Below are 26,907 nucleotides of genomic sequence, written 5' to 3' on the forward strand. Positions count from 1 at the left end.
CGAAAGAGTGGTCCTGATCGTCTCTCCGAATTCTTACAAGCCAAAGCTTCTTCATTTGTTCATCCTTCGGAAATATATGAAAGGATAATGCTGGGCATTTGTAGGCTTTAACTGTACACTGAGGTACACAGCAAAATCGACTATCATTGTTAATTTTAAGAGCCGGCATGGTCGAAGAACGCTACGTGCATCAACAGTAAACATCAAAACCGGAAGTGGTCTAGATTTTTTGTGGGGTGAAGGTCATCTGCATGCATAATTTTCCGAAATCATAGTATAAGTTCGTGGCCAGTCTTTACTGTTATTCTTATTTGTGGGAACCTTCGGTCATAGACACTTATAAAGAATGTTTTTGAAGTCGATACAGAGCTGACTGATACCGAAATTGTACCCCAGGTTGATTATTGTATTAGTATTATAAATTTATTTTCCTTTTATGACACTCCGTCTGAGAGCATACTATTTTGCCTATCTTCTCGACATGGTTCCAGTGATTATTCTTGTTTGGTTCTGGATTTTGTCCAGGGTCTGTTGGTGTGTCGTAAGATGATTGAAGTAGGTTTTTTAAAGTTCTCTAATCACAGACTTTTATGCTAAGGCGGACGTATATAAAACAAATCCGTAACAGTTGGTTTAGATCGGTGGCGAGAGGCCCAGCAACCGGAAGCGGCAGGGACAGCGCATTATGGGTACGACCATGTTGTTTACAATAGCTACCATTTAAAACCCAAATAATTGTAACAAAGATTATATATGTGACCGTTAAGGGACTTTTCTCTATTGTTCTGCATTAACCTTTTTGGTGGTGCTTATATGGTGTTGATCTCACATCGTAACCGAAAACACAACCTGATCAGATCGGGATGACAGTGGACTGCATGTACTCGTGTGAAAGTCATGGTAAAGTACATATCTCGATCACTGCAAAACAAAACAGTTAAAGCTTTTGTTTGCAACACTTCAGAAGCAAACAAAATGTTCATAACAGTGGCCTTATAGATGTCTAATAATCTTTTAATAGCAAATGAAGATACATTTAACATATATTGCGTCAATATAATTTAAAGACCGTTTAGAAAACGGATCTATTATACATATTTTGTTTAACTGAGAGTTGTCGTAGTCATCATTCGCCTCGGTTACACTGAAAAAATCAGTTCTCGAGGTAAAACTGGTAGTCATCTGCAGGGCGTCTACAGCTCCATACAGTTTAATGCCGAGGGGCACCAGCAAAAACCAGATATCTCTGCTCTCATGCAGTTTCTGCAGGACCCTATATATACTCCTATAGGATATGCTCCGTGGTTTTGCTCTGCATTCCCCAGGAGCACCAGACGTCCCTCCGGTACAGGCGGTGCTTTGGTCTGTTGAGCCCTGTCTTGAGCAAAAAATTATCAGCTGGTCTGATCTGAAGAGACGATGGTAGCTGTCTGGTGGCTAGGGTGTCTTCTCAAAACCTTGATAGCAGTCTTCATTTCTGTTAGGTTTGTTAGGTTGTTTTTGTCCAGCCTGTTTCCAGCCCTCGATTTTCAATTCTGTCAGCCTGCTCACTGCACTCAATGCTACAAGGTAAAGGTATCCACTTCAGTTCTGTTTTAATATCTCTCAGTGCTGCTATCAGTTGTAAGTAACCAGTTATTGGTGGCCACTTGCAACCCTGACAGGGTATCTGTTAGGGACATGACCTGTGAATCTGCTGCTGACACCATTCACTGCGCAGATCAGTGATTGAACTTTGTAGTACAATAAGAACCTGTTGGCTACCTCCTGCCTCAATCGATCAGGGCACTGGATGTATACCCCATTTCAGATGGCACTGATCCATCTGTGTAAGCTCACATTCATGCTTCTGTCATGGGCAGTCTCATGGTTTTCTTGCTTACATTGCTGTGTTTTTTCTTGGCTGTTAAATGGGAAAATGTAATCCAGATTGATGACAAAGCGGTTTTCTGTCTCTTCCCAGGGAGGAGGATTGTTCGAGTCTGTACTTTGCAGTGCCTGTATCTCTCTCACAAAGTTTGATCTTTTGAACCTGCCTGAAGATAGCTATCTTTGATACATTAGATGATCTGTGCTATACTTGGTGGCTTTTACTGGTACCTTGCACTTGCACTTTTGTCTTTTGCTACAAGGTGGTGGGTTTCTGCTTCACCTTTTCTATTGGTGTGGTTTTCCTGGCTCCAGTGATTATTCTCATTGCTTGTTTCTGGACTTTGGCCAGGGTCTATTGGTGTATCATAAGCTGATTGAAGTAGGTATTTGAGAAATAGTTTGACCATTTGCAGCAACTTCTGTTGACATTATTAAACTGTTATTTCACCCAAATGTTTTCCCAAGCTAAAGTTTTCCAGAAACTGATGGACATACGAACATTAGTACTTGTTTACATTAGATTATGTAGATTTACAAGTATATAAATACAGGTGAGTGCTTTACCAATATCTAATTTATTTTTATAGGACAGTGTTTGACTTCATCTATCTGTAAATATGTCACTACGAACAAGGATCCGTGGTTTCACGGCATGGATCAATCTAAAGTTGATGCCATACAACCATCTCATGAACAATGTCTTAATGGACTTGCTTAGTGGCACTAACATGAAGTACCTTGTGGAAAGTTTCACTGGACGAGATCTTAAACGACTTGAAAATATGGATGGGTAAGCTTCACAACCAGATATTTTTTAAACAGAAATTTAACTGACTTTGATTTCAAAAATATTATATGTAGCACCAAGTGACATTGTCTTCCTTTAAATGCCATCAGAATATAACAGCATTTGACAGAGGTGTATGGGAGCTTGCTTGTGATACTTTTGGCTAACCTGAAAAGTGATTCCATATTTGTAGTGGCAGTAAAGTCTGCACCTAAATTATGTTATAAAAAATGTAATCTTTTATCCAAATTTATATTTCTCTAGCTAAATACAATATGTTACATGAGTTTTTCTGTGTCTTATACTTGCAATCTGTTATATGGTATGATTGCTTGGCCAAAATAAAGAAAAATTACGAAAGATTAAAACTAAATTCCTGGGAAAAAAGAAAATAATGAGCATAAATCTAAAATGGAGAGAAAATAGATCCTAATCCCTTAGAAACAAAAACTGGCATAAGGCAATGCCATTAATTACAGGAAGAGTTAAAAGCATCCAAAAGTTCTTGCTTAAACTCAGTGCTTTCTCATTTTTAATTTATGCCTGATAACAACAATTCTTTTCAACCAATTTTTTAACAACAACTTTATTCCTTTCTATAGAAACTATAGAACTATAGTTTTTAATTAATTAATTTATTTATGCAACAGACTAACACAGCAACAATGTCAGACTAGAATTGACTGGGTATTGGATGAGCTGAAGCGTTGCAATATCCTCCCTTCTGATGTGTACATTGATGCTCGCATGTTTGCAATGAGAAATGCTGATCATGTATGTACTGAACAATTTTTTTCATTTTTGATAGATAAATAAAACTTAAAGTGCACTTTATATTTGAATAAAATTTTAACAGTTTCAACTACAAAGCCTGCATGTCACAAATCATACAAGTTAAGTTTTCCTCAAATGAACCTACCATTTAATCTGTTGAACAGTCTTACAGGATGTCACATCTGACAGCATTAAAATATATTGGATAAATAGGTTATCAAAACCTTTTACTGAATTATATTGTGAGACATTCAGTAAACATTCTCATCCAAAACAGTGATCATGATTGCATATGTTAACAAAGTAAAAGTAATAAAAATACAGTTATGTCATCTGCTCACTTTTATGACTGTGAACAGGTGTTTGATTTGCTGTGGCGACTTATTAGTCATGATATATGGTTTGTTTGGGAACGTTTGGAATACCTTCAGCATGAAGATGGAGACATTATCACAATGGTGCCATTTCAGGTAAGATTTAGCCTGTCCTTATTTTCTTATTTTTCTTCATTATTTCATTTTTCAAACAGTCATCTGGACAAGCAGGACAAGTGTACTTCATGACTATTAAAAGCTATATTTCTAACAGTCAATAGGAGAACTGAGATTATGTATTATAGACATATATATGCTCTAGCATGACATTTCAGATCTTCTGAGCATAGCTAGGAATTACATCTGGGAATTAGAAGACACAGCTTTTAATGAATTGATCCCAGTCACTTGAATAAAGTACACCATAGTGAGTATTTTGCATGCATATATAAACGCAATGCTTAACATGAAATTGCTTTTCACTGCACTCATTCTAATTATATATACATATATGTTTGATAAAAGATTTTGGTGCTATTGTCTCTATGGCCTTGCAGTAACTGTGCAACTGGTGGTAACCTGTAACTTCTGCAAGTAACCTGGCTGTGGCACACAACAGATTTGAAATATTGGGATGTCACACTTTTTTAGCTGGTTGGGGAGAGGGGTTGGTTTCTGTCAGTTGGAGTTCCTTTTCCCAGTCCATCTATAATGTATTAACACAAAATGCCTTTTAATTCAGGCTTTCAGAAACAGTTTTCTGCTCATAAATTTCATGATAGATTGTCTACTTGCTCATTTCTGCATATTTTTTAGCTTTAATTTTCTCAAATTATATATTGCCCTTGATTTGCTTTAATTTATTCTATTTATTTATAATGTGCATGCATGTTTAGAATAAGTAATATACTTTGTACACAGTGGACTCTGGAACCTCAAAAGTCTTTTCTAAGAGGTAATTCTTTATAAGCCTATTTTTATATATGATATAGACCCTTCATTTTACAGTATTTTTGTAGAGGAAACACTTTATAATTAATATAAATCTGTTCTTTTTACTCAGTGGACTCCAGACCCTCCACCCAAACAGAAAAAAAAATCGAAAGCAAAGAAGTCACTTCTCTCAGGGTTTGGATCAGCAGCAACGGAAAGGGAACAGAGAACTGATGATGTAAGCAGCACAATGGGTAGTTATAAAAATACCTTATCTTTAATTAACTTCAGTTAATAAATGATCATTACCTTTAGTGGCAAAGTAAAAAGTATATAGGTGTATTGTGAAGACTGTTTTTAAAGTATGTATTTTTGAGCATGTGAACAGTACCTTCAAGATTTTAATAGTTCTTTTAAATAAAAAGATGAAAAAGGTATGAAGATAAAATTATTTTCTTCAAAGAATTTTTTATTATTTTAAAAGTTACATAAAAATCTTAGTGATGCTTCCTTAGATATACAAAATAAAGGCACCACTGACTGAAATATCTTTAAGCGTGTATAATGCTTGGGTGGAGAACGTGAATCACAAGCATTGATCAAAACTTCTTAAAAAAAATTGCTGAAGCAGCATTTCATTTTTTTTTAAAACCCCTCTTTTTCATTAGGAACAAGATGAAGAATGGATCAAGTATCCCAATGCTGATTTCATGAAGGATTTCAAGAAACAAAAAGCAGACCCAGGAAATTATCCTGCACCTGATATTTGTATTTTGGAAATAGTAAATACCCAGCTAAAGGTGAGACTTTGAGTGATGCGCGCGCAGTTGTAACATTTGCTAAAACAACCTGTTTTTATATCCTTATCCTGACATGTATTCCTATATAATTTCTCAGCAAATCTCATATATAACAGAACATGATATTGCATGATCACACCTTTTTTTTTTCACTGTATACCTCAAATCGATAGCTTTTTGCCATTATTAGTTATGCTCTGCTAAATATAGTTCTAAATAGGGATTTTTCAAACTGTGTATTTAATTGTAGTAATGAGCCTGAACCTATTTATATCACATTATTTCTGACGACTTTTTTTATAATTATAGGGCCTGGAATCTGCCTGCAAGATACATCCACCCATGCATATAATGCTGCTATTGCATATATATATATATAAAATTTTGAGTACAATATGTACTTACTCATCTTTTAATTTTAGAGTGGTTAATTACAGTTGTTTTATTGAAGATTCAATGTTTTGTTAATGTGACTTTTACAGAAAGTTGCTGAAGGGAAAAATCTGTACTGCTATGTAAGTACATAGACTTCACTGATCTTCCTGAATATTTTTTACAGGTATTCTGTAGTAAAAATTGAACAAAATAGGATCACTTGGGAGGAAGGTTATATATATAATTTATAAAGCTTAAAAGAGCTAAATTATTTTTTAAAATCTAATCCAGTGTTGAAACATTCTTCAGAATATTAGAGAGATACGACATTTGTTAGTATTTACACTGAGGAAATACCACAAAGTCTTGTGTATGTTTTTCTTCTTAATTCACAATTAAAGAAGCTGCTGTAAAACATTAATCAGGGATTAAATATTAGGGTCATATATGAACACAGAATAATGCAGGTAGGTTTTAGTTGTCTGTTTATCATCATGGCAGTTTTTCATTCTAATAAATGGCATGGTTGCTGTTAATATTTACTTAAGTGTATAAACCATAAACAACAAGGAACCATGCAAAGTTTTTACTTCTTTATGCATGATTTTATTTTGGTCATTTCTGGTAAGTCTGGCAGTAAGAACCACCGAAGTTGTTGAACACAAAAGTTCACAAAATTTCAGAAAATACAGCAAACATCATTTATGAGTTGTCATTTGTGGTTCTTTAAACTACTTGGCCAAGAAGGTATTTATATTTTGTGTTTTTACTGATAGAGATAATACAATAATACTGGTTGAAAAAATTATTTTATGTTTTTTTTTTTTTTGTTGGTATAAGATTATGATTGTATTATTTTATTTTAAAATCTGCAGAATATTGACGACCTTGTAGACAGTCGCATCCTATGTGCTTTAGTTAACTCTTTTGTACCAAAGACATTTACATCAGATCTTCTGCTTAATGACAGGTAATTTTCTGCATTTTTGATTGTTTATAAAGCATCTGGTAATAAATCTGTTATATTTTCACTGCTGCTATATACCTTGCACAAATGGTAGAGTAAGTATATGACATTAAATTGTACTATGTGCTTTGCCCAGTTAATATACTTGATACAACTTCACTGACAATTCTTCACAACAATCACTCTAAAAACTAAAACTAATCCTAAATAAGAAGCCCTCCAAATGTCCCATGACCTTATAATTCAATAGTGGTGCCATTTGTGTCATGTGCAGCAATGGAAAGAATATAGCAGGCTTATGCCAACACTTAAATTGTAGCCTGAGATTTTTTTGTCAATAGTTTAGGAAAAATGTGTTTGTTTGATCTTGCAGATTTAGCTATAATAAACACTATTTTTTGCCATAGGTGGACAATCAACCTGGTCTTGAGAACTGCAGAAAAAATGTTTTATGCAGACACACCTTTTGACTCTGAAGATCTTGCAGAGGTAGCTTATGCATGATTTTTTATAAATGTTTTGTAGCTAGTAGAAGCGTTAAGGTTCTAAAAATTAATCTTTTAGAAAAAACTTAGCTTGTGATGCTTTAGATGTGGTGAAACTAATTTTTGTCAGACCATTTATACATTTTCAGAATGTTCCTTTAAAAAAAAAAATCACGATGCATCATTTCTTTCAAAAGATTTCTTTTCTTGCTTAAAATGTGCTACACTTTCTTCTGAAGTGAATTTCAAATAAATTAGATGTCATTGTGAAGTTTGTATTATCCTTTAAAGGTTACTTTTTTTTCAGGCAGATAGTATGGCATTGTGTGCTTACTTTGCTTTCTTCTTCATGGTTGCATTCAAGTATCGTCAGTGCAGGATGGTTGTTGAGAGAATTGTAAGTGTTATGTGTTACAGTTTATTATGAATTCCCTGATTCTATGGTTAATATTTTTCATCATAATTGTAGCATGTTGTACTTTGATTAGGTCACAAGTTACAAGATCCAGAATCACTGACCAAAAGATAGAAACTTGTTAATGATGATAAAGCAGAAATTATTGTGTTGCAGGACCATACTAAACAGCTGATCAGAGAACTACAGATTTCCAATGGTTCTGCTGACAGACAATGTCAGGAGAGTGAAACCCTGATGAAGGTCAAGATAAAGCATCTTAAAAAAAGTAATTGTAAAATCAGTCCACACTTAAATCACTGATTCCATCCAGATCAGCCACTGAAGGGTAGATTAAATAAAATGAAGGAAATGGCAGGTTTTACTAGAAGAAATTTGTATACTAGTGTGTACAAATCAAGCAATTATTTTTGTCATTTTCAATTTCTGACATATCATAATAAATATTCTTGCTTTTCAGAAATTCAAGAGCTCACAGAAAGATTTGACTTAGAATTTTGCTGTAAGTGGACGAGGCATGTGCAGGAAATGCAGAAGGAAGTGAGTGATGGTAAATCAGGTCTTATTAGACTATAGTTTTTGCAATTTAATTCTTACTTTATAATATGTCCTGTGCACAAATTTGTGGATAGTTAGCAAAACTCGAATGTCTTCAGAAGTGAAAAGGCTTAAAGAAAAAAGCTGAAAAAAACAAACACTTCTACTGTAGTTGAGATCTGAGCATTGGTAACATTTCCCTGTTCTACGTACATTTGTGATTTGTAAGAACTCATTTAAGGATTTAGTCGTTTCAGTGTCACGTGATACATCTGAAGATATTGTTTTAAAACTTCAATATTTTCTTTCACTCCAGATGAGAGCTCATGTTCACAGAACCATCAGAAACCGTTTTGATTTTCTAACTGTGCCACGTAACATCTCCATCAATAACCTATGCTTGTCATATGTCATAAACTTGGTAAGGCCATATGTTTATTCTTTTTTCCTTATTGCATGCACAAGAAGAATTATTGTATGGATCTTTCAAACATACAGTTTTAAGGTTTCAGAAATCCTTTACTGATGGCATGAAACTTACTGGTGTATTCAAGTATAGGACAAACTATTTTTAGTTATTTAACTTTCACTATTGATAACCATAACAAGTGTTTTCTCTTTAATCAGAGTCTGACAAACGGATCAGGATTCATCCTCACAAAAGGATGTGAAGTTGTGGGTGAAGGGCGTCGTGTCATTATACGTTGCCAAGAAACAGGAGACTTTATAGATGATTTCACCAGCAAAGGCAAACGTAAGCTTAATCTTTATATTCACACTTGTCTCTGCATAGATTCTTTGTATTTTTTGGCATAAGTATAGGTATATTAACATGCAACTATATAGCATTAGAGTTTTTATTTCTTAAAGATCCCTTTTCTTACATACCTTTTTTTCTGCCAAACTATGTAAAGCATCGAGACTGACATAATATTAAGATTATGCACTATATATTTATATAATTTTTATTAGCATTATTTGTTGTTATTGTCACAAAAATATAGAGATATGATGATGAGTTTCCAAAAGGGGAGTGTTGATTGTAATGGTTGTCATGATGGCATTGGGACTGGTATTGAAGTACAGCTACTTGAATAATGTGTTGGTATAATGAAACAGATCTTTATCAAAGGTTTACATTGCTGAGATTATGCTCATTTGCTGCAGTGGCTTACCAGAAAGGAGTTCCTAAAACAGTCTCATTCATCAGCAGATGTGGACTGAATGTGTAATGGAATGAAAAGAAGATAAAGAATTAGAATCAGACTGTTTTATGAACTCCTTTCTACTCTTTATTACTTGCATTTATGTTAAAGCTTTTTTTAATTCACTTATTTCTGTAGCTTCCATTCAAAAAGTCCTTGGACTACCTTCATCTAATACAGTGGAGATCAACCCTGCTCAGTATCCTCAATATGAAGTGGGTTATTATTACTGGTTATTAGATAGATCCATAGAAGCAGATATGACAAGGTATAATTGTACAAATGGTTCAGCTTCTGTGCAGTGACAGAGAAAAACATATTATACCTGGAACTGATGTGCATACTGAACTGTGCATTTTAAAAGATGAAGAAAGTTTGATTAATGGCATAAAATTAATGGCATAAACTTTTAACCCATTTCCTAGCTAGCCTACTACTATTTCCTGATTATTAGACCTCCAAGCTTCCTGACTGACAGCCTAAAAAAAGCACTCAGAATAAAGCTGCATACATTACCTCCTTCAAGTGCAAATCTGCTCATTGTACACTTTTCTTCTTCAATGAACTGCACTGGCTTCAAAGGCTGACCTTGACATTCAAATAGTCATGCTGTACTACCACGAACTTGTATGACTGCAGATGATTTGTCTGCTTGCAGACGATTTTTTCGAGTTAACTACTAAAATGAGGCTGGTGTATAAAAAGCTTCTGGTTTAGTCACATTCATTGTTGAGGCTCGCTGAGACTAACAGCAGAGAACTTCGCAAGAGGCTATAAGCGTTGGTCATGTCAAACAGACAGCAGACTACCTATACACGCCTGTGGTACTAACTTTGCCTTCATGGTCTGGCCCCTGAATACCTGTCTAATATTTTGAAGCAGTACTAGCCAATTTGGTCAATGTGATTTGCTCATGCAGACTTGCATGTGTATCATATCAGACAAGAGGCATTCTTTTCCATCTGTGGCCCAAATGTCTGTAATGCAATGCCCCTATCAGCTCATACAGTGACTATCATTGCAACTTTCAAGGCGGACCTTAAGATTTATACCTCTTTCATTAAAAAGCTTTTGTAGCTGGATGTCTCCTCCTCGATCCACATTCTTTCCCTCCTTTACCTCTCTTGTTTGACTTTTGCATCTTTGCTACTTTATTACTTTCTTGTGCTGCATTTTTGTTCAGGTGCACTGATTTCACAGTCAAGTAGGGAAATGCACTATATAAGTTATTATTATTTGGCATAGTACATAAACTGTTGCTTATATTAATTAAGTCTTCCATTATTTAGTTTATGTTTGTCCCTAACATATGATTGCAGTTTTATTTTGAAGCCCCAAGCCGGAACAAGCAGTTGAAGGCTGGCACAGTGTTCTTGTATCAAGTGTTTCCTGGGAGCACGATCAACTGGCAACGCCTCCTCATTAAGTCTGCTCGAGATAATGAATTTGACAAAGTGGACAAGCTTCTAGAGTTTTTCCAAGGTCATGACTCTCTCATCAACAGCAAGGAGCCGAAGACTGGCAACACAGCTCTGCACTGGGCATGCCGTAATGGTCACTTTGTACGAAAGTGTTACATTGAACTTTATGAATTTTAGAACATACATGCTTTTCAGTTGGGGCTCGTTAATGCATAGTCTGATTCCAATAACTAATTTGATGTTAAAAATATTGTTTTTCTTTCTGTCTATATAATAGGTAAGGATGCAGGTGCCATTGTACATGCATGAAAGTACATATGTAGAAGTGACATCTTAGCCATAAAAAAGGTTCCTTTCAATCCCGAAATGAGTGTATATATATATATTCTTCTGGCACAGTTCTTTGGCATTTCAAGATAATAAGAAAGGGAGTGTATACAACTGATTTCCCCCACTTAACAGATCGGCTCAGTGTCCTTTTCTAAAGAAAGGTGAACACACAAAAACAGGACAAAATTCATATGCATACTGACACAGACCACAACATGTCAACAATCCATTGGAAAAAGACATATCAATAGGTATAAACAGAAGACAGAAAAACGTACACATGAAGCATGCTGGGACAGGGACTAGCAGACGAGGTGAGTTTGAGGATAGACAAGGAACTGGCAAAAAATACAGTCCGTATGGTGCTCATGAACTCAAGACTCAGAGAGGTAATGCATGTTCCAGTGGTGACAAAGAGCACTTAGGCAGATAGGCAGACAGCTGTACCCAATGTATTAGTTACAAGTTTCGAAATATGCAACCTTCCTGTTTGCTAGACCTCCTAGCTTCCTTCTTGACAACCTAGAAGACATTTAACAAATTTCAGAATATACAGGAGGTTATTTATTTGACATGTGCAGCCACACATAAGGGAGCTACCAGACTGATGCACCTTGCCTCATATCCAAGCAAGAAGAGCAAAGAAAAGATGAAATATGTTGTTAATAGGGCAAGTTCTTTCTATCTTCACTGCCCTCCTCATAATGTTAGTGAACAATAATTTTTGGTGCTACGAGCAGGCTTTTGTTCTTGCAGGATTTGGCTTTGCTACTACTTGAAGGTGGATCTGATATCAATGCCAAGAACAACTTAGGCTGTTCACCTGTTTACATGGCTATTGAAGGTCTGCATCGCCGGATCTGTCATGTGAGTAAGGATAATGAGTAAAAGTTGTGAGCCAATTCATTCATTTTAAACAGAGTTATATTTTATCTGAAGATAAATTTCAATATCGTTATGTGATTTCAATATTATGTGTTAGTCTGAGACATTTTGTTGAGTCCCACACCCTATAACCATCTCTTTTGCCCACTCCTAACACCCCAAAACATTAATGAAAGACTTCACAGACAACATTCAACCTGTATTTCTCGAGAAGCTGTAGGAAGCCATTTTTTTGTTTTATTATCATCAGGGATAGAAATATGGAGTTTGATGTTAATTCAGTTATAATACTGTTTTTTTAAAAAGTGGTTTATTTAAGTGTTGAAATAAAATATTAGTAGGTAAACTTCACTAACTGGTGTTTCAGCTACTGATTGAATGGGGCTGTGACATGCACTGTCATAACAGGAAAAAACTCACACCATTAGAGACTATCAGGAGTGAGGAATTTCAACAGTTTCTTGTTAGTAAGTGTTATGTTTTTCTTTCATTTATAATGGAGCTTGGCAGTTGCTTGTTCAGAGATATAATAGTTTTCCTATATTCTTTTATGAAACTTTAGGTGAATAGAATGTTCACTCAGATTTTTGCTGCTGGAGACAAATTTGTTGAAACTGATGTAAAATTTACATGTAGTTAAATATACATAACATATCCTATATTATTTGATAATTCAATTTGATTTTACATTAAAAGTGCCTTTGTTCTTATGTGCAGACCTTTATGACCACTATTTGGCTATAGTGCCAAAAATAATGAATGGCAACTATACAGCTCTTGAAGAGGCCATTAAAGATCATATTTCTGGGAAACGAACATTCTGTAGTCTTCACAGTAGGTGAGAACGGACAAGTATTTAATTATTAATTTATATTATCGCCAGGCATTTGTAAGAGATTTGAACTTGACATGACCGTTTCTCTAGGAAACATCATCACAGCAGATTGCACAAGGAACGTTTTGTTTGATGTAATCACATTTGGAGTCATAATGGTCTTTTCAAACATCTGGTATGTTTTTCAGACAGATCCAGATGCCATGGTTCTGACATTCCTGATATGTGAAGAATCCTCCCTCTGATATTTTTGGCAAAGTATTATTTTTTTTTTTAGATGCATCAATGGAAGTACACTTCTGCATACTGCCTGTTACTATGGGCATCATGCTGCAATAAAGGATTTATTGAAACTGGGGGTGTTCGTGAGTTTGAGAGATTACAAAGGGGCTACACCTTTACATCGTGCAAAAGACTCGGCAACTTTGCAGGTTTGCTTAATCAGTCACAAATTGCTAGCAAACTAGAAACTTACTACAAGAAAATCCCAGCATGCTAGATCACATCAATTCATGGAGGAAGATGATGATGACTTTATCTTGCAAAATTATGGCATTTTGGATGCACTGCTTACATAGTAGGCTTGGTGAAAATGTTATAAATTCAAATCTAATTTTGCTCAATACGACAATAGTGTTCCTACTTTTCTCTGAAGAAACTTCTGCTGGTGGTTTTTCGAGACAAGAAAAAGGTAAACTACTGGATAGTTATGTTGAAGCTGCTAATTAATTGTTGAGAAATTCATGGGAAGGCATTTGTGAGTAAAACTTATATTCTTTAAATATTGTTTAGAAGTGTGGAGATATACAGATATAAAGGAAGTTGTCAAAACTCTAATACTTCTCTTACCCAGATTCTCTTAGATAACAGTGCAATGATAGATGCAGAAGACTCTGAAGGTAACACTCCACTTCATGTGAAGTGTTATGGAGAAACTGGCCAACCTCCAGAGCTGGAGAGCATTGAGCTGCTGCTCAGTCATGGAGCCGATCCAGCAAAACGAAACCAAAGAGTAAGGGATTTCACCAATGTTTCAGAACTGCATGAGCTATATATCCAAACTAAATGAGAATGGAAGGAAAGTCAGATTCATTCCTGTCCATTACAGACATCTGCATGTGTATCATCGCTATTAATACCACAGAATTTTAACCATAACAGTATTGCTCTGATTTATCAAAGACTGTGTCAAAATAAAAGGTAGACCTATAGGTTTCTTTAAACAGAATGTGGAATGTGGTCATCCTATTTGACAAGTTAGTGTGATTCTGGTATCTGTTAGACCATTGGTTCTGGCCTAATTTCTTAACAGCATGGAATATTTTACTAGACTAATTGGGGTTTATCTGCAAATTGCAGCAATGATTCTGATAAAATGAATGTGTGCACTGCTTATCTCTTTCCATTTCTGTTGATGACCTATGACCTAATGTCCTGCCCTAAGACTGCTCATTTTCAGTCTTAGAAAGAAGTTAGTCTGAAGTACAAACATTTTTTGTGTTAAAATTGAATAAGAAATATAGTTTGAGCATGTTTTGAATAATCTAAGCATTGAAATTTTGCTTTAAAACCTTCCTAAACCAAAAATTAATGTTTTTTTTTAAAAAAAAAATGTGGATGAAACTGATCTGTTTGATAATACTGCAGCTGCTTTTAGAACATTGAAAACCCTCAAAATGTGTGTATATGTGCAGGCCCTGCTACCCATCCATTGCTGTGCTATGCAGGGCCAAGTAGAGGTGATGCAGCTATTTCAAAAGCATGGTCTCATGGACAGCATTGTCACTATGCTAAATAATGAAAGCGGCCGCTCACCTCCTTCTCTTCTGCATTTGGCCATTGCAAATGGCTTTGTTGAGTGTGCTGAATGGTTGGTTAATTTTATATCTTTCTCATGCTGATGTCTTTAAGAGGGAATAATTTGAAAAATAATTTGTTCAAGGTTTGTTCTCCTTGAGATATATGGAAGTAGAAAATAGCACAACAGAGTAGCTTAATTACAGTACTAATTACTGCTGTCCTTATGTTTTGTTTCACAGTCTCTGTGATGAAATTCTTTATTTTTGTTTTCTAATGACATGTTCAGGCTTCTAAACAGCGGCTTCCGTTTCAAAGATAAAGAACCAGACATTCTTCTTCGCCGAATTCTGACAGAGCAAGTTAAAATGTAAGAAAAGGACTTTTTGTGTAAAATTTCTTTTTTTGTGATGTCTTTTAAGTATTTGTTATTTCTAGCTTTTATTGATGGTACCTTCATGTATGTGGCTATCGAAAATGCAAGTCGGATATTTTGTGGATAGCATTATTCTTTTCAAATGTTCTACTGGTAAAAATATGTGACCTAGGTCTAATATAGCTAATACTGCCTTGCATCAATCTTTTTGAAGAACAAATAATCTTAGAGAGAAGGTATTATGCTCATGTAATTTTTAAAAGAGCATTAACAAGAGAGAAAGAATGCAGGAAAGCATGACATTACTTCTGGGTGTATATCTGGCTCCTGCACTTACATGTTGGAGATATTAAGTTGTACATAAATGTACATACACAGATGGAAGCCTTTTATCTTATGTCTTTTACAGTAGTGAGAAAGCAGGTGCAGTCAGATTTCTGATGGAGAATGGTGCAGATCCTAATCCTGTGTATCCAGGTGGCAACAGGTGATCTAATTCTCATTTCTTCTCTTGCTAAACCATAGTTACCTTGCACCAATATACTTTTTCAAAATAATGCTTTTCAGCACTTTAATTTCAGAACTGCTTTGGTAAAATTAAAAAAGAAAACAAAAACAAAAAGACTAATTGTCTGTCCTTTTCACACAGTGCACTACACCATGCTGCAAGTTTGACAGGCCCTGTAGATGTTGTGGAAATTTTACTGTCCTTTGGTGCTGATGTTGACTTGCTAAATGATGAAGGCGATACATCATTGTTTTTTGCTACACATGCCAATAACCAGCTGGCAGCTTGTGTTCTCATTAATCATGGTGCTAATGTCAGGCAGAAAAATGCCCAAGGTAAGAACTTCACATTAACTTTGTTAGGCACATATTTCTGGCTGTCAGTCAATTCATTTTGTATCTATTTTATACGAGCAGAAACATTAATCAGATTAACAAAACATACTTAAATAAAAACTTTATGCTTAAGCCACTTTCAAACATAGAGCTACAACAGCAACTCCATGCTAGTAAAATATTATCTTTGTTCAGAGGAAAAGTTTTGTTTGATTCTCAGTAGAAATATTAATAATGATTACACATAAATATCTAAAAGTCCAGCCTGTAAGTTTTTCGTTGACATTAGCTTGCCTTAAGATTCCTTGAATGAGCGTATCATTACTGAGCTTACAGATAACAATTTGAATGAATTTTCTTTTTACAGGTCTCACTGCCTTTGACTACATAACTGATTTTGAAGAATGGATTGATTCAGGCTATTTCTCAGAAGAAATTAAGGCGAGGCTCAAAGGCAGGTTACTGCATATTGCCAGTTCCTTAATTATCTTCATGTTCATAAATATTTTGTGTTCACTCCCTTTGTTTAATGCCCATTCACATGCTATTTAGAAGACTATATATATCTGTACCTGCAAAGTCCAGAAATATGATAAATGCTAATTTCAAAATGGGCAACATTTTCACATTTTTTTATGCTCAGATTTATAAAGTACAGATGCAGGTACAACAAACTGCAGAGCACGTTTATGTATTAATGCATTAAAATAGATCTCGAGACAACTGCCAAGGATGCAGGACACATGCATATCTGAACAACCATACTCATGTAATACTTTCTTTTTTTCCAGCTTACAGTCTTAAGCATGCAAGAGATCTCATTCATGCAATTTCAAGCCGAGTCAAGCCAGCGCCAACCCATCAACTGCGAGGGATCCTCTTCAGACAGACCACTGAATCTTCTGTTGCTTCCACAAAACCTTGGGCTCTCCCTTTCCGTTAGTTTCCAGGCAGTCAAATATAGCCTTCCACCCTCTGCGTGCTGTTCTTCCATTGATAAATAATTGATCCATATTGAACAAGTCTATAAGACTGTTTATGGTTTGGACATGTATTAAAAGTGTACACAGAAGTTTAACACGTTGGATATGTAATATCAGGTCATGTCCTCTTAGGTGATAGCTGGAGTGAGTAATCCTTGTTTTAAAGGAACAAAATGTGTGCAAAAATTTCACCTTGAAAGTTCCTAAAGTTTGTTACAAAAAATTTCAGAAAGTTGGCACATTTGAAAAAAATTAATGGTTTCATAGTAAATGTGCTTGTGCTAAGTACAGGTAAATGATAAATTTGAGATTGTTAGAAATATCTCTCACCAGAAGTATGTTATTTTTTTTTTTTTTGGGGGGGGGGGGTAAAATTGTAGAGGTGTGTGAGTGTGTATGGTAAAAGCATTTATGTAAATAAGAGGAATGACAATAACGATGATAAAAATATCAGTAATGATGATCTGCATTATGTGATATGAAGCTTATTCCTTTTATGTTTCCATGGAAAAATTAATGTACATTAATTGAATGATTATTTGCAGCAACCCCTTGTAGTGTGGCATACTATTTATAACTTGACTGCTCAGGTCTTAACATGTTAAGCAGAAAATTAATAATCATTTTTACTGGCAAATGATGTGCATGTTATTTACAACTATTAATAGTCTGTCAGGAAACAAGTTCTTTAAAACCTTTCATTATTTATATCATCTCTAATGCTTAAAAATTTAGATCTTGAACAGCTGTAACCTATATCCAGTCTCCATACACTTGCTATCTGCAGCCAACTTATTATTGTTCACCAACCATGTCTTTTGTGGCAATGAAGATTATTGTCAGTCAGAGGCCAGTCTCTAAACAATGCTCCAAGTTTTGGATTTCAGCTATAGTAGTAGGTCATTATATTGCCTTGTTTTCTAGATGCCATAATACCATAGTACTAGAAGCCAGTTTTGTATATACTGTTTCTGTTCTGAAAGTTTGCATCTAGAAAATGAAATGGATGTTAAATTTGTTTTCAAATGTTGATGCAGCTTTATGTAATAGTTCAACAAGGCTAACTGAATAAACTCGTCAATGAAACATGATCAAACAATTTATTTAAAACTTTTTTTGCCTTGCATCTTTTGCACAAAAACAATAAAAAGCTAAATTTTCTGCATGAGCTAAAAATTTATGTACTGATGTGAAAAATGCTGCATATGAACATAAAATATTCATCAGTTTTCTTTTTCTTGTGCTACAAAACCTACATATGCATTATACATCAAATGGCAGTTTTTGTTTGTTTAGCTAGTATCGTCCTGAATGTCCTCACTGTGTATATTTTACTTTACCATGATTTGATAAAGGAAACAATACCAGGAACCCTCTGCTAAATGTGTCAGAAGGTTTTGCTTTGAACGGATCCTGAATAAGCTGCTTGGCATTCAAATACTGCTTTCCGACAGCATATCGCAATGGGTATCAAGTACAGCATTTTATTTACCAATCACATCATACAAACTACATGACACATCAAAAAAGGGATGATCATAAAGCTGCTAAAATCTTAATTTTATGTTTTATGACTTAAAAATCACACATGAGAACATTTTTTCAAGAAAAATTGGATCGATGTGTTTATCTGAATGTCACATTCACAATACTGATCTCATCCAATGATGTGTTACCCCCCCACCCCAAACAATGTAAACTTCACATTAGTTTTCTGTGTAGAGAAAGTGGAGTGCTGTCATCAGTAACGCTGGAAATTCTGGCCACGTCTGCCTCGAAATCCACCTCTGCCTCCTTGATTCCCTCCCTGACCTCCTCTATCTGTTAGAACAAATAACAAGCACACTGATCTCCATCAGAACAAACAATAATCACCAATTCCCATTCTCCACTCCCAGAAAAACACAGGTAAATGAATGCTTATGTGCATGTGTCAAAAAAAAAAAAAAAAAAAAAAAAAAAAAGCTTTAATTCTTGTGTGATGTATGAAACGCTTAATTAAAAAAATATTCGCACACAGGAGTATTTCTAGTGGCTCAAGTACTTTTCTGAAAGTCCTATTTAAAAGCAAAGTGATCTCACATAGATTTTGCTATGATTTGGACAATGCCAAGCAAAAGTTACCTCTTATTTCTTTGATTACTGGGAGCAGACAGTTCCAGTTTACTTTTAAAAATCACAGTAAGTAGAAAAGAAGAAATAATTGCACTTACAGAAATTGCCTGCCTTCTGGCTAAACTTGCCACTGGGAGGAGAATATAGAGCTCTATCCTCTTTGTTTGTCTTTTTTGGCGCTGTTCCATTGGAACTGTATGTGATAGGAGTGATCCTCTTCTGGCTATATAACAAAAATACAATCAAATCTTTTCAGTGTTTAAAACATCAATTTTGCAAAAATTATTAGATACAGTTTAAAAGAAAATGATGCAGACTCCCAAAAATACGCCATGACAACATTGCTGTATGTTTATGCTATGTTGCTAGAAAAAAAAACCAAAAAACAAACTGCTAACCTACAATGAATATTTGTCATGCTTGCTACACTCACCCTGGAGTAGGTGGAGTATCCCGAGATGTATTTGTTGTTTTGCTCTGGAAAAAAAAAAGCAAAGGGAGAAATTGGTGTTTTATGCCAAGCCAGCAGCTAAGACCATATCACAGCATGGCAATCAGCCCTATAAAGAGATGTCACAGAGAAAGAACAGCGTGCCCAAGACGAGAGCTGAACCCACGATAGCCAACCTTCACTGTATTAGCCACAGTTACTAACAGTTGCGGCACTGAACACTAAACCCTGAACTGAACTGACATATTTCATACTGTGACAAAAGAAGTTCGAAATTACGTAAAGAGTGCATCCTAAAAATTGTCTATTAACTAACAATCATTGCTTAAAAACAGTAAATGTTCATAATGGCATTTAAAATCATTTGTTAATTAACAAACAGATACAATTTAGTCATTCAGATATCCAATAAATGCCTTGGAATGCACATTTTTCTGCAGACAGTGGAATATGTGATCAAGGACAGTGTAAAGCTTATCAGGTTGAAGGCTAAAACAAGTAATCCACAATCATTGACACAGAAGTGCTGAGCTTAATGAAAGATGTTCTTAATCTTAACCACCCCTATATCTATGAAGCAGAACGTGTCACTCACTACTACAGGTTTCCAGGAAAGAGTGATGGCTGCCTTGTATGCTGGAGGACTGTGAAAAAGGTCTTTGATGAGGGCATTAATATTTGAAGTAATTTTCAAGGCCACCACTTTGATTTTGTTCTGTTAAAAAAACATACAGTTTATTTTTATCAGATCCCTTAAAGCACTGCAATCGAACTGCAGATGTAAATAGATAACAGCAAAACTAACAACAAGACTAGTTTAAGACTGAATGTGAGCCATAACTGTGAGAAGTGCATGAAAAAATATGATCATTCCATTCTTCAGATGTATGGGCAGATAAAGTAATAACAGTACAAAGTGTCAGAACCAATCTCATAAACTCCTTACTAAGCATTCAACACAATAATTAATGAAACATTTCCCAGATGAAAAGTAATAAAATTAAAAATTCTGTCATACCTCATTAGTACGAAGTTCATCACCTGCTTTCCCTTGCAATGCTGCCCTCAGTTGTTTAATGTACACTTGAACACCACGTGCAAAATACTGAAGACTGTGACAAGCACAAACACAGTTTTGCATGGTTTCAATCACTAACATGAAACACAATTTTCAATACAGGGTAAGTTACAGTTACGTTAACAGTTAAATAGTAGTAAATAATCCATTAGTGATAATGTAATTTTGACTAATCCTCTATTTTCAGAATGGTAAGGGGGCTATTACAAACTTCTTTCCAGTGTCATTCACTGAAGCCAGTGTACACCTATCTATGCACTGTGGTCATATTACATGATTGTTGTCATTTCTGGGTCGTCATTACTCACAGTCCATATATCAAGATAACTACGGGCAAGTGTGGACCTTCTTACTCTGCACAGTGAGGCAATCTTCCCCATAATAAATTAGTAACAAAGTACATTAACATGCCTACATAAGACTCAGACTGTTGCTTTCATTTTCTAAATAAGAAATACTTAGTGCGGCTTTTATAGCATTTTACTTTTCCTTAGCCATCTCAACATTCAGTGAGTTCTCATGCTATGTTTTTATTTCCTAAAGGAATGGCTTTTAATATCACATCAGACAATCAAAGCGCGAAAGAAGGCACAAAACTGTTGCAGTAGTTAGAAAAACAAAATGAAATGATTTCATGAGAACAGAAATTACCGAAGACTAGAGATACATTTTAACACTCTGAAAGGTAACATACCGAATTTTAAAATCTTTCAGCCTTTCAGAGTTCGCTTCATCAGCCAGGAATAATGGACAGCGACGTGCCAGCTGATGGAAAGCATACATGAGGCACTCAACGTAGGAAAATTGCAGCTTTGGTTCTTCAGTGGCCGACATATCTTCTTCTTCATCAGAAGGTGGCAGTGGCATGTACGCCTGTTGTTTACAGGAAATCCCACGATTAACATTCATAGACTACTTCCACATAAGGGTTTGTTCCAGTTCAAATACTGAAAGGGGAAAGTGTACAAGTCTACTGGTCTTGAAAGCCTCAGTGAATAGGTCAAAACTAGTTTTAGGGTCTGAGTTCAGATCTTGTTGGGACATACCCTGTTTGCAGGGCTGGGGACTGAGGGTTTTCTTCAAGTACTTCCACTTCCACCCTCCCTCCTTTTCCCCAAAAGTGTGAAATCACTTCAAAGTGGGAGCACTTTACTACCAAACCAACCAACCAACCATAGTTTTAAAAAAAAAAAAGGGGGGGGGGTGATCACACTCACCAGAAGCCTGTCAAAGACTTTCTCCACCCGTGACTGTACATTTTCCAAGTCACCTGCATGTTCTGAGATCTCTGCAAACAGCTTTAACATCTCAAGTTGGATATTCACTTCATCATCTGGACTAGCAAGGTGTGGTAATTCAGGTAAGACGTAGTCACACAGATATCCAACAAATGCCTTGGAATGCACATTTTTCTGCAGAAATTGGAATTTGTGATCAAGGACAGTGTTTGGTTGATAATAATTCATCTATATTTGGTTTTTCTCCCTAAGGGACACATGGTAGACTTACTTAAAAAAAAAAAAAAAGAAAGAAAATGAAAGAGTCTACCGAGTGATCAACTAACCAATTTTTATTACCTAAGAAAACAAAAATAAGTGAGCTTATATAGCATAGTACTACAGTCAATGCTTTACAAAAAACAACTGACACTTTTATATAAAAAAAAATCTATGAAGTAGTCCTGAAATGCAAACTTTAACACACACAGAAGCGTTAATATCAACACACACTGATATGCAAACATACAGATTTCTCTAGTTCTCTCATGCACACACACAAAGTCATGTACATAATTATGCATACACATGCACTCAAATGTAGATAAACACATATGCAACCACATGCACCCCTTTTTACTACCTCATTACTTCTGTAGAAGCATAATATTGTATAATACTGTGGAAGAATGACAAAGGTGACTACAAAACATGCTCTCTTGCAGATTATTTCTAGTACTTTAAAGAAAAATAGTAGGAGGATCTTATAGACAGCTTTAAATAAGGTGACCAGGCGTCCCGATTTTGGAGGGACAGTCCCGCCTTGGACCATGTGTCTCGCCTGCTCATAAAATTTCCCAGTGGGATGCCCAATGTCCCACTTTCATCTAAAAAGACGATCAATGTCCCGTTTATATTTAAAAATCTGATTACCGTACATTGATTCACATCCATGCCTTTAGTTTTGGCTTTTGCCCATCCCCGTTTGATTAATAATTTCAAATTTGTCTCCTAGTTTACAGCCTTTTGGGGTCCCCCTCTCCCCGCTTTTTTCAGCTCTCATTGTTGGTGACGACACCAAGATCGGCATGCATCCCACTTTTGCTCCCGAAATGTCTGGTCACTTTATTTAAAATGACACCAACAGCAGACAAATACACTGCAGAAGTAGGACTGTGGTATCTTCTTTACTACACCATGTCTATAGTATCCTTTGCCGTGATATGAATATGGTCCCATAATGCTGAATTGCACCAAAGAATACAATTACAGTTGTATACAGTCCATAGAGATATATTAAACAATATCTTATTATATGTTTCATTCTTCTTCAACTGCATGAACTATGGTTAAGGAGGGCAATGATGCAATGCCAAGGCTCTTGGAGACATTTTACTGGTTTCCCCTCCCTTCAAAGTAAATAGCACAGACAGGTCTGTCACTTATCCTAATATATTTAAGCATGATATTGTACCATTGTACCACGAACAATTATATAGCTGCTGCAAATTCCCTGTGAATTTATTTTTAAAGTGTAGTGAGATTCATGACCATGACTTACAGAAAACAAAGGAGCAGCTGTTTTAATGCACTGCAAAAGACGATCCACACAGTCTGCATCTGACACCTGCACAAAGTCATTGTTATGGATAATTATTTCTGTCAGAGAAAATGGTACCACCTCTAAGAATGAACAGAACTTAAAAATCATGTCGCTAAAAGATTGGCAATTTAACCCTGATCAAAAGTGAAATAAACCAACAGAAAGAGGAAACCCACAAGGGAAAAAAGGCTGCATTGCATTCTTTTACTCTTCCCTTACAGTCTGCACCCATGAATGTGAAAGTCTTCAAAGCTCTAAAGTTCAATTGCATCGAAACACCCTTATTGAATTAGTTAAGAACACATAGGCTGTACTTAATGATGGACAAAAGCTATAGGTCTGGTCGAGTCACAAGCAATACTTTCTTTTTTCAAACGTAGAAAAATTACATGTTTTATTTTTGCTTCTTACCTTCTGAAGTGAACATTATCCTAACCAAACAGTTATATACAAAGTTAAATTAGTACTTATACCTATATCTCTAGTGCAACCTAATTCTAAAAATCATGGAACCTTCTTATATATTATTATACCACAGAGTGAAGAATTATACCACACATGTATGCCTAATTGCTGGGAATCACACGTAGGGGTCTGAGGTGGAAGGTCTTTTTCACACTTAAAAAAAAAAAAAAAACCTAACCAAAAATAACAAACCCTAAAAATGATTTCTGCAGGGAAATAATAGAGTTGTGTCATAATAACAAAACACCTGAAAAACCCTCTGCACTGGCCTGGCATTATGACCTGCACTGATTTGATAGTTGGCAGGCTGAAAGCTTTCAGGTGCTGTCAAGGCTGGACAATGCAGATTTTTTTTTTTTTTGGGATAAAAAACGGAAAAGAATTATTCTTTTTCATGGCATACTGGACTGACCTGCAGTGGCTGGTCTAGTTCTGCCTGCTCAGTGACAATCTCCACCAGCTGTTGTCGACCCTGTACTGTACTCATTGACTTCAAGCTGCGGAGGATATCCATCACAGCCATAAATTCATCTTTTGTGACATCTTCGAGCACCTGTAAAACATTTTTACATGATAATTTTGAAGCTGAGTACAAAATAAAAGGTATTTTTCCCCCAAACCCCTGACTTTCTTTGAAAGAACACACAATGTGCTTATAATGGGCCAAGGGCTAACTCCATTAAGTGGGCTCAATCATATATTCATCTGCATGTATTGTTTCTTAAAAATGTTTGATGCATTGGAAAATGTGAACATCTTGCGGAGCTAAGAACAGAACTATGATGGACAGATGTATGTACATCAGATGGCAAAGCAGATCTAGTGGAGGGGTAGCCTGCATGGTGATTCTGAAATAGTCTTTTTCGATAGACATATTGAAGCAACAAAGCTGGAGACGACATTCGCATTCAGGGATGTAAACTGTATAAAAAGAATTAAATCCATATGTTACATCTTCCCATTTTTTTTTTCACTGACAGAAAACACTTTACTGTAAACTGTTTGAAAAAAAATTATCTGTGGTGAAACCAGTAGACTCTTTTTCTTGAGTGAGAGAGTTTTTTAAAAGTCCATTTAGAACTTAGGAAAATATTGTAAAATATATCATTTTATAGCATTCTACATCAACAACAGAAATCCTGTAAAGGCTGTGCTACCCAGAACAAATCAGCTGAGCATGCAACTCTACCCACAGTGTTCATTATGTGGTTTGTCACTAAACTTACCAAATGTGTCATTTTCACATCTAGAACTTACATAGTAAAGGCCCAAAGACACCAAGGAAATTTAGAGTCATCTACAGAAGCATTTGCAGGATAGAGGAATCAAAAGGTCTTTAGAATTTTGCTTATACTTCATTTCCTTGATTATTGCTCATACACCGTGAGTCTATTGTCCCATGTACTAAGCACACTCTCCCATTTAAACATGATTCTTAGCTATATGAATAGACCATCTATTATTCATATTAATAATGAACAAAGTGAAAGGGTTAAAGATTGATGGACAATTAAAAGCTAGCTCAAAGAAAAAATGGCTGAACCACTTGTAGCTAGCTTTTATCTATTTAAACAGAAAAAAAATAGATTCTCATTCATGTAACTGTATATTTTCTATTGAGTGCCTCAAGTACATACCTTTTTACAGTCAGCAATGACAAAATCGTCACAGTCCTTATCAAGAGCATCATCTGGGAGTGTTTTCAGCTTCTGTACAAGGAATTTGAGAGCTTTCTCACGAACAGGGTCTTCTTCCTCATGCTCAGCCAAAATCTGCTGAAAAATTCCTTCCAAAACGCCTGCCATAAAAAAGACCTGCTCATGTCATTTCTCTGTGAAACAGATCATACCGATTAAAATTCGTTTATTGTGTGTTCCAAATAACCCCCACTCAAGTCTAATGACCTTTCACAGTCATAGGGGAATGAGATTTTAAAGCCCTCACTTATAATGGGGCTAGTTTTTGCTGCCATACCTTCTACTACCTAGTCAGCTGTCTATTCCATAGCTAGATTTAATATAGCTAAAATGCTGTGTCACAGGGGATCAAACAAGTTAGTGTACATGCATTTGAATGACATTGATCCAACCACCTGGCTATCCACTTCCAAACTGTAAATTTAAGTAACTCTTGTTAATCACATATTATTGAACTTTGTTAGAGACAATACATCTATATTTGTACAATATAAAAATGTTAGCATAACAAGGTGTGTACCTCTGGCACTGATGGAAAAGAGGGTTACAAGAGCAGACTGAACTATTCCCAGCTCGGTGGCATCTTCGCATGTCAGCAGCTGAGTCAGTGCCTCTGCAATCTGAACAGTGTGTTCTGGACTCACTCGGCAAAGGGATGGCAGGTCCTTTATGGCTTGTTTTCGTATCTAAACAAGGTGAAAATCAATATTATAACAATGAATTCTTGTTTTCAAATAGTAGAAAATTTAAAAAAATTCATTTCAACTTGAGGAAATTCTTAAGCAAGGCAAACAGACCTTACAGCATGCTTTGACGCTAGCTCTCATCTTGAAAAATGTTCCTAAAAAATCCTTGGAAATAGTGATGTTTCAAATACAAGTAAACATTTTAAATATGGTCTTCAAGAAGTCACGTCAGTGGTTATTCTAGAATTTAAAAACAGTCTCCTGGGTCCCCTTAACTGGAAAAAAGGAGAAACATAAAATGAAAAAAATGAGGAACCCATTAAACAAACACATTTTCACTGCCTTTTCATGTATATGCATAATTGATATACACAGAAAACGACCAAAATACTAATTACAGAAAAAGAATATTTGTAAAGGCATATGGCAGTGATACCCAACCTTTTCTTGCAGGAGGGCTGAACTGGACATGATATAAAATCTCTCGAGCCAGAACATGGCAGTTTTGCCAGAATCATGACATTAAATGTGAAATTATGTTGTCACGAGTTAAAATGAGTGGGCTAGATGTGGCCCACGGGCTGTAGGTTTGACACTCAGGGTGTATGGTCACGCTGATTCTCAGGCTATATGCCCAATCAGCAAAATTTTTGAGGATTCA

The 26,907-nt window shown here is 35.6% G+C and overlaps 2 protein-coding genes across 4 annotated transcripts in view; one reads left to right on the top strand and one right to left on the bottom strand.

Annotated features, from left to right (window-relative positions):
- Positions 1–18,359, top strand: LOC112559359. Of its 3 annotated transcripts, none has more exons than XM_025230532.1 (27): positions 1–689; positions 2,460–2,662; positions 3,310–3,433; positions 3,793–3,903; positions 4,811–4,918; positions 5,349–5,480; positions 5,963–5,995; positions 6,731–6,825; positions 7,230–7,311; positions 7,615–7,704; positions 7,879–7,990; positions 8,183–8,262; positions 8,576–8,680; positions 8,887–9,013; positions 9,603–9,679; positions 10,784–11,026; positions 11,972–12,082; positions 12,468–12,567; positions 12,818–12,938; positions 13,213–13,366; positions 13,789–13,947; positions 14,630–14,805; positions 15,022–15,102; positions 15,518–15,595; positions 15,758–15,951; positions 16,319–16,405; positions 16,743–18,359. In XM_025230532.1, exons 2-27 carry the CDS (start codon positions 2,490–2,492, stop codon positions 16,892–16,894), a joined length of 3,105 nt encoding a protein of 1,034 aa, XP_025086317.1. In that variant the 5' UTR covers positions 1–689; positions 2,460–2,489; the 3' UTR covers positions 16,895–18,359. The 3 variants fall into 3 exon arrangements, with proteins under 3 accessions (XP_025086317.1, XP_025086316.1, XP_025086318.1); XM_025230531.1 differs by lacking the exon at positions 1–689 and adding an exon at positions 696–900; XM_025230533.1 differs by lacking the exon at positions 1–689 and adding an exon at positions 974–1,442.
- Positions 18,091–26,907, bottom strand: part of LOC112559360 (apoptosis inhibitor 5-like) — a 10,839-nt gene continuing 2,022 nt past the window's right edge. Inside the window, exons 3-13 of the mRNA XM_025230534.1 lie at positions 26,081–26,246; positions 25,501–25,661; positions 24,276–24,416; positions 23,357–23,422; positions 21,796–21,990; positions 21,273–21,451; positions 20,519–20,612; positions 20,096–20,215; positions 19,483–19,526; positions 19,148–19,272; positions 18,091–18,755 (exon numbers count right to left, since the gene is read on the bottom strand). Of these exons, the coding sequence (XP_025086319.1) occupies positions 18,676–18,755; positions 19,148–19,272; positions 19,483–19,526; positions 20,096–20,215; positions 20,519–20,612; positions 21,273–21,451; positions 21,796–21,990; positions 23,357–23,422; positions 24,276–24,416; positions 25,501–25,661; positions 26,081–26,246 (1,371 nt within the window). The 3' untranslated portion in view covers positions 18,091–18,675. The remainder of the gene's footprint in view (positions 18,756–19,147; positions 19,273–19,482; positions 19,527–20,095; positions 20,216–20,518; positions 20,613–21,272; positions 21,452–21,795; positions 21,991–23,356; positions 23,423–24,275; positions 24,417–25,500; positions 25,662–26,080; positions 26,247–26,907) is intronic.

This window comes from Pomacea canaliculata, linkage group LG3 (assembly GCF_003073045.1).
Source record: "Pomacea canaliculata isolate SZHN2017 linkage group LG3, ASM307304v1, whole genome shotgun sequence".
NCBI classification, from domain to species: domain Eukaryota; kingdom Metazoa; phylum Mollusca; class Gastropoda; order Architaenioglossa; family Ampullariidae; genus Pomacea; species Pomacea canaliculata.

Coding starts and splice junctions, on each gene's coding strand:
- LOC112559359 (XM_025230532.1), top strand. CDS start 2,490: ATGTCACTACGAACAAGGATCCGTGGTTTCACGGCATGGATCAATCTA. Junction 11,027..11,971: donor CATGCCGTAATGGTCACTTT/GTACGAAAGTGT, acceptor TTGTTCTTGCAG/GATTTGGCTTTGCTACTACT. Junction 15,952..16,318: donor CAGGCAGAAAAATGCCCAAG/GTAAGAACTTCA, acceptor TTCTTTTTACAG/GTCTCACTGCCTTTGACTAC.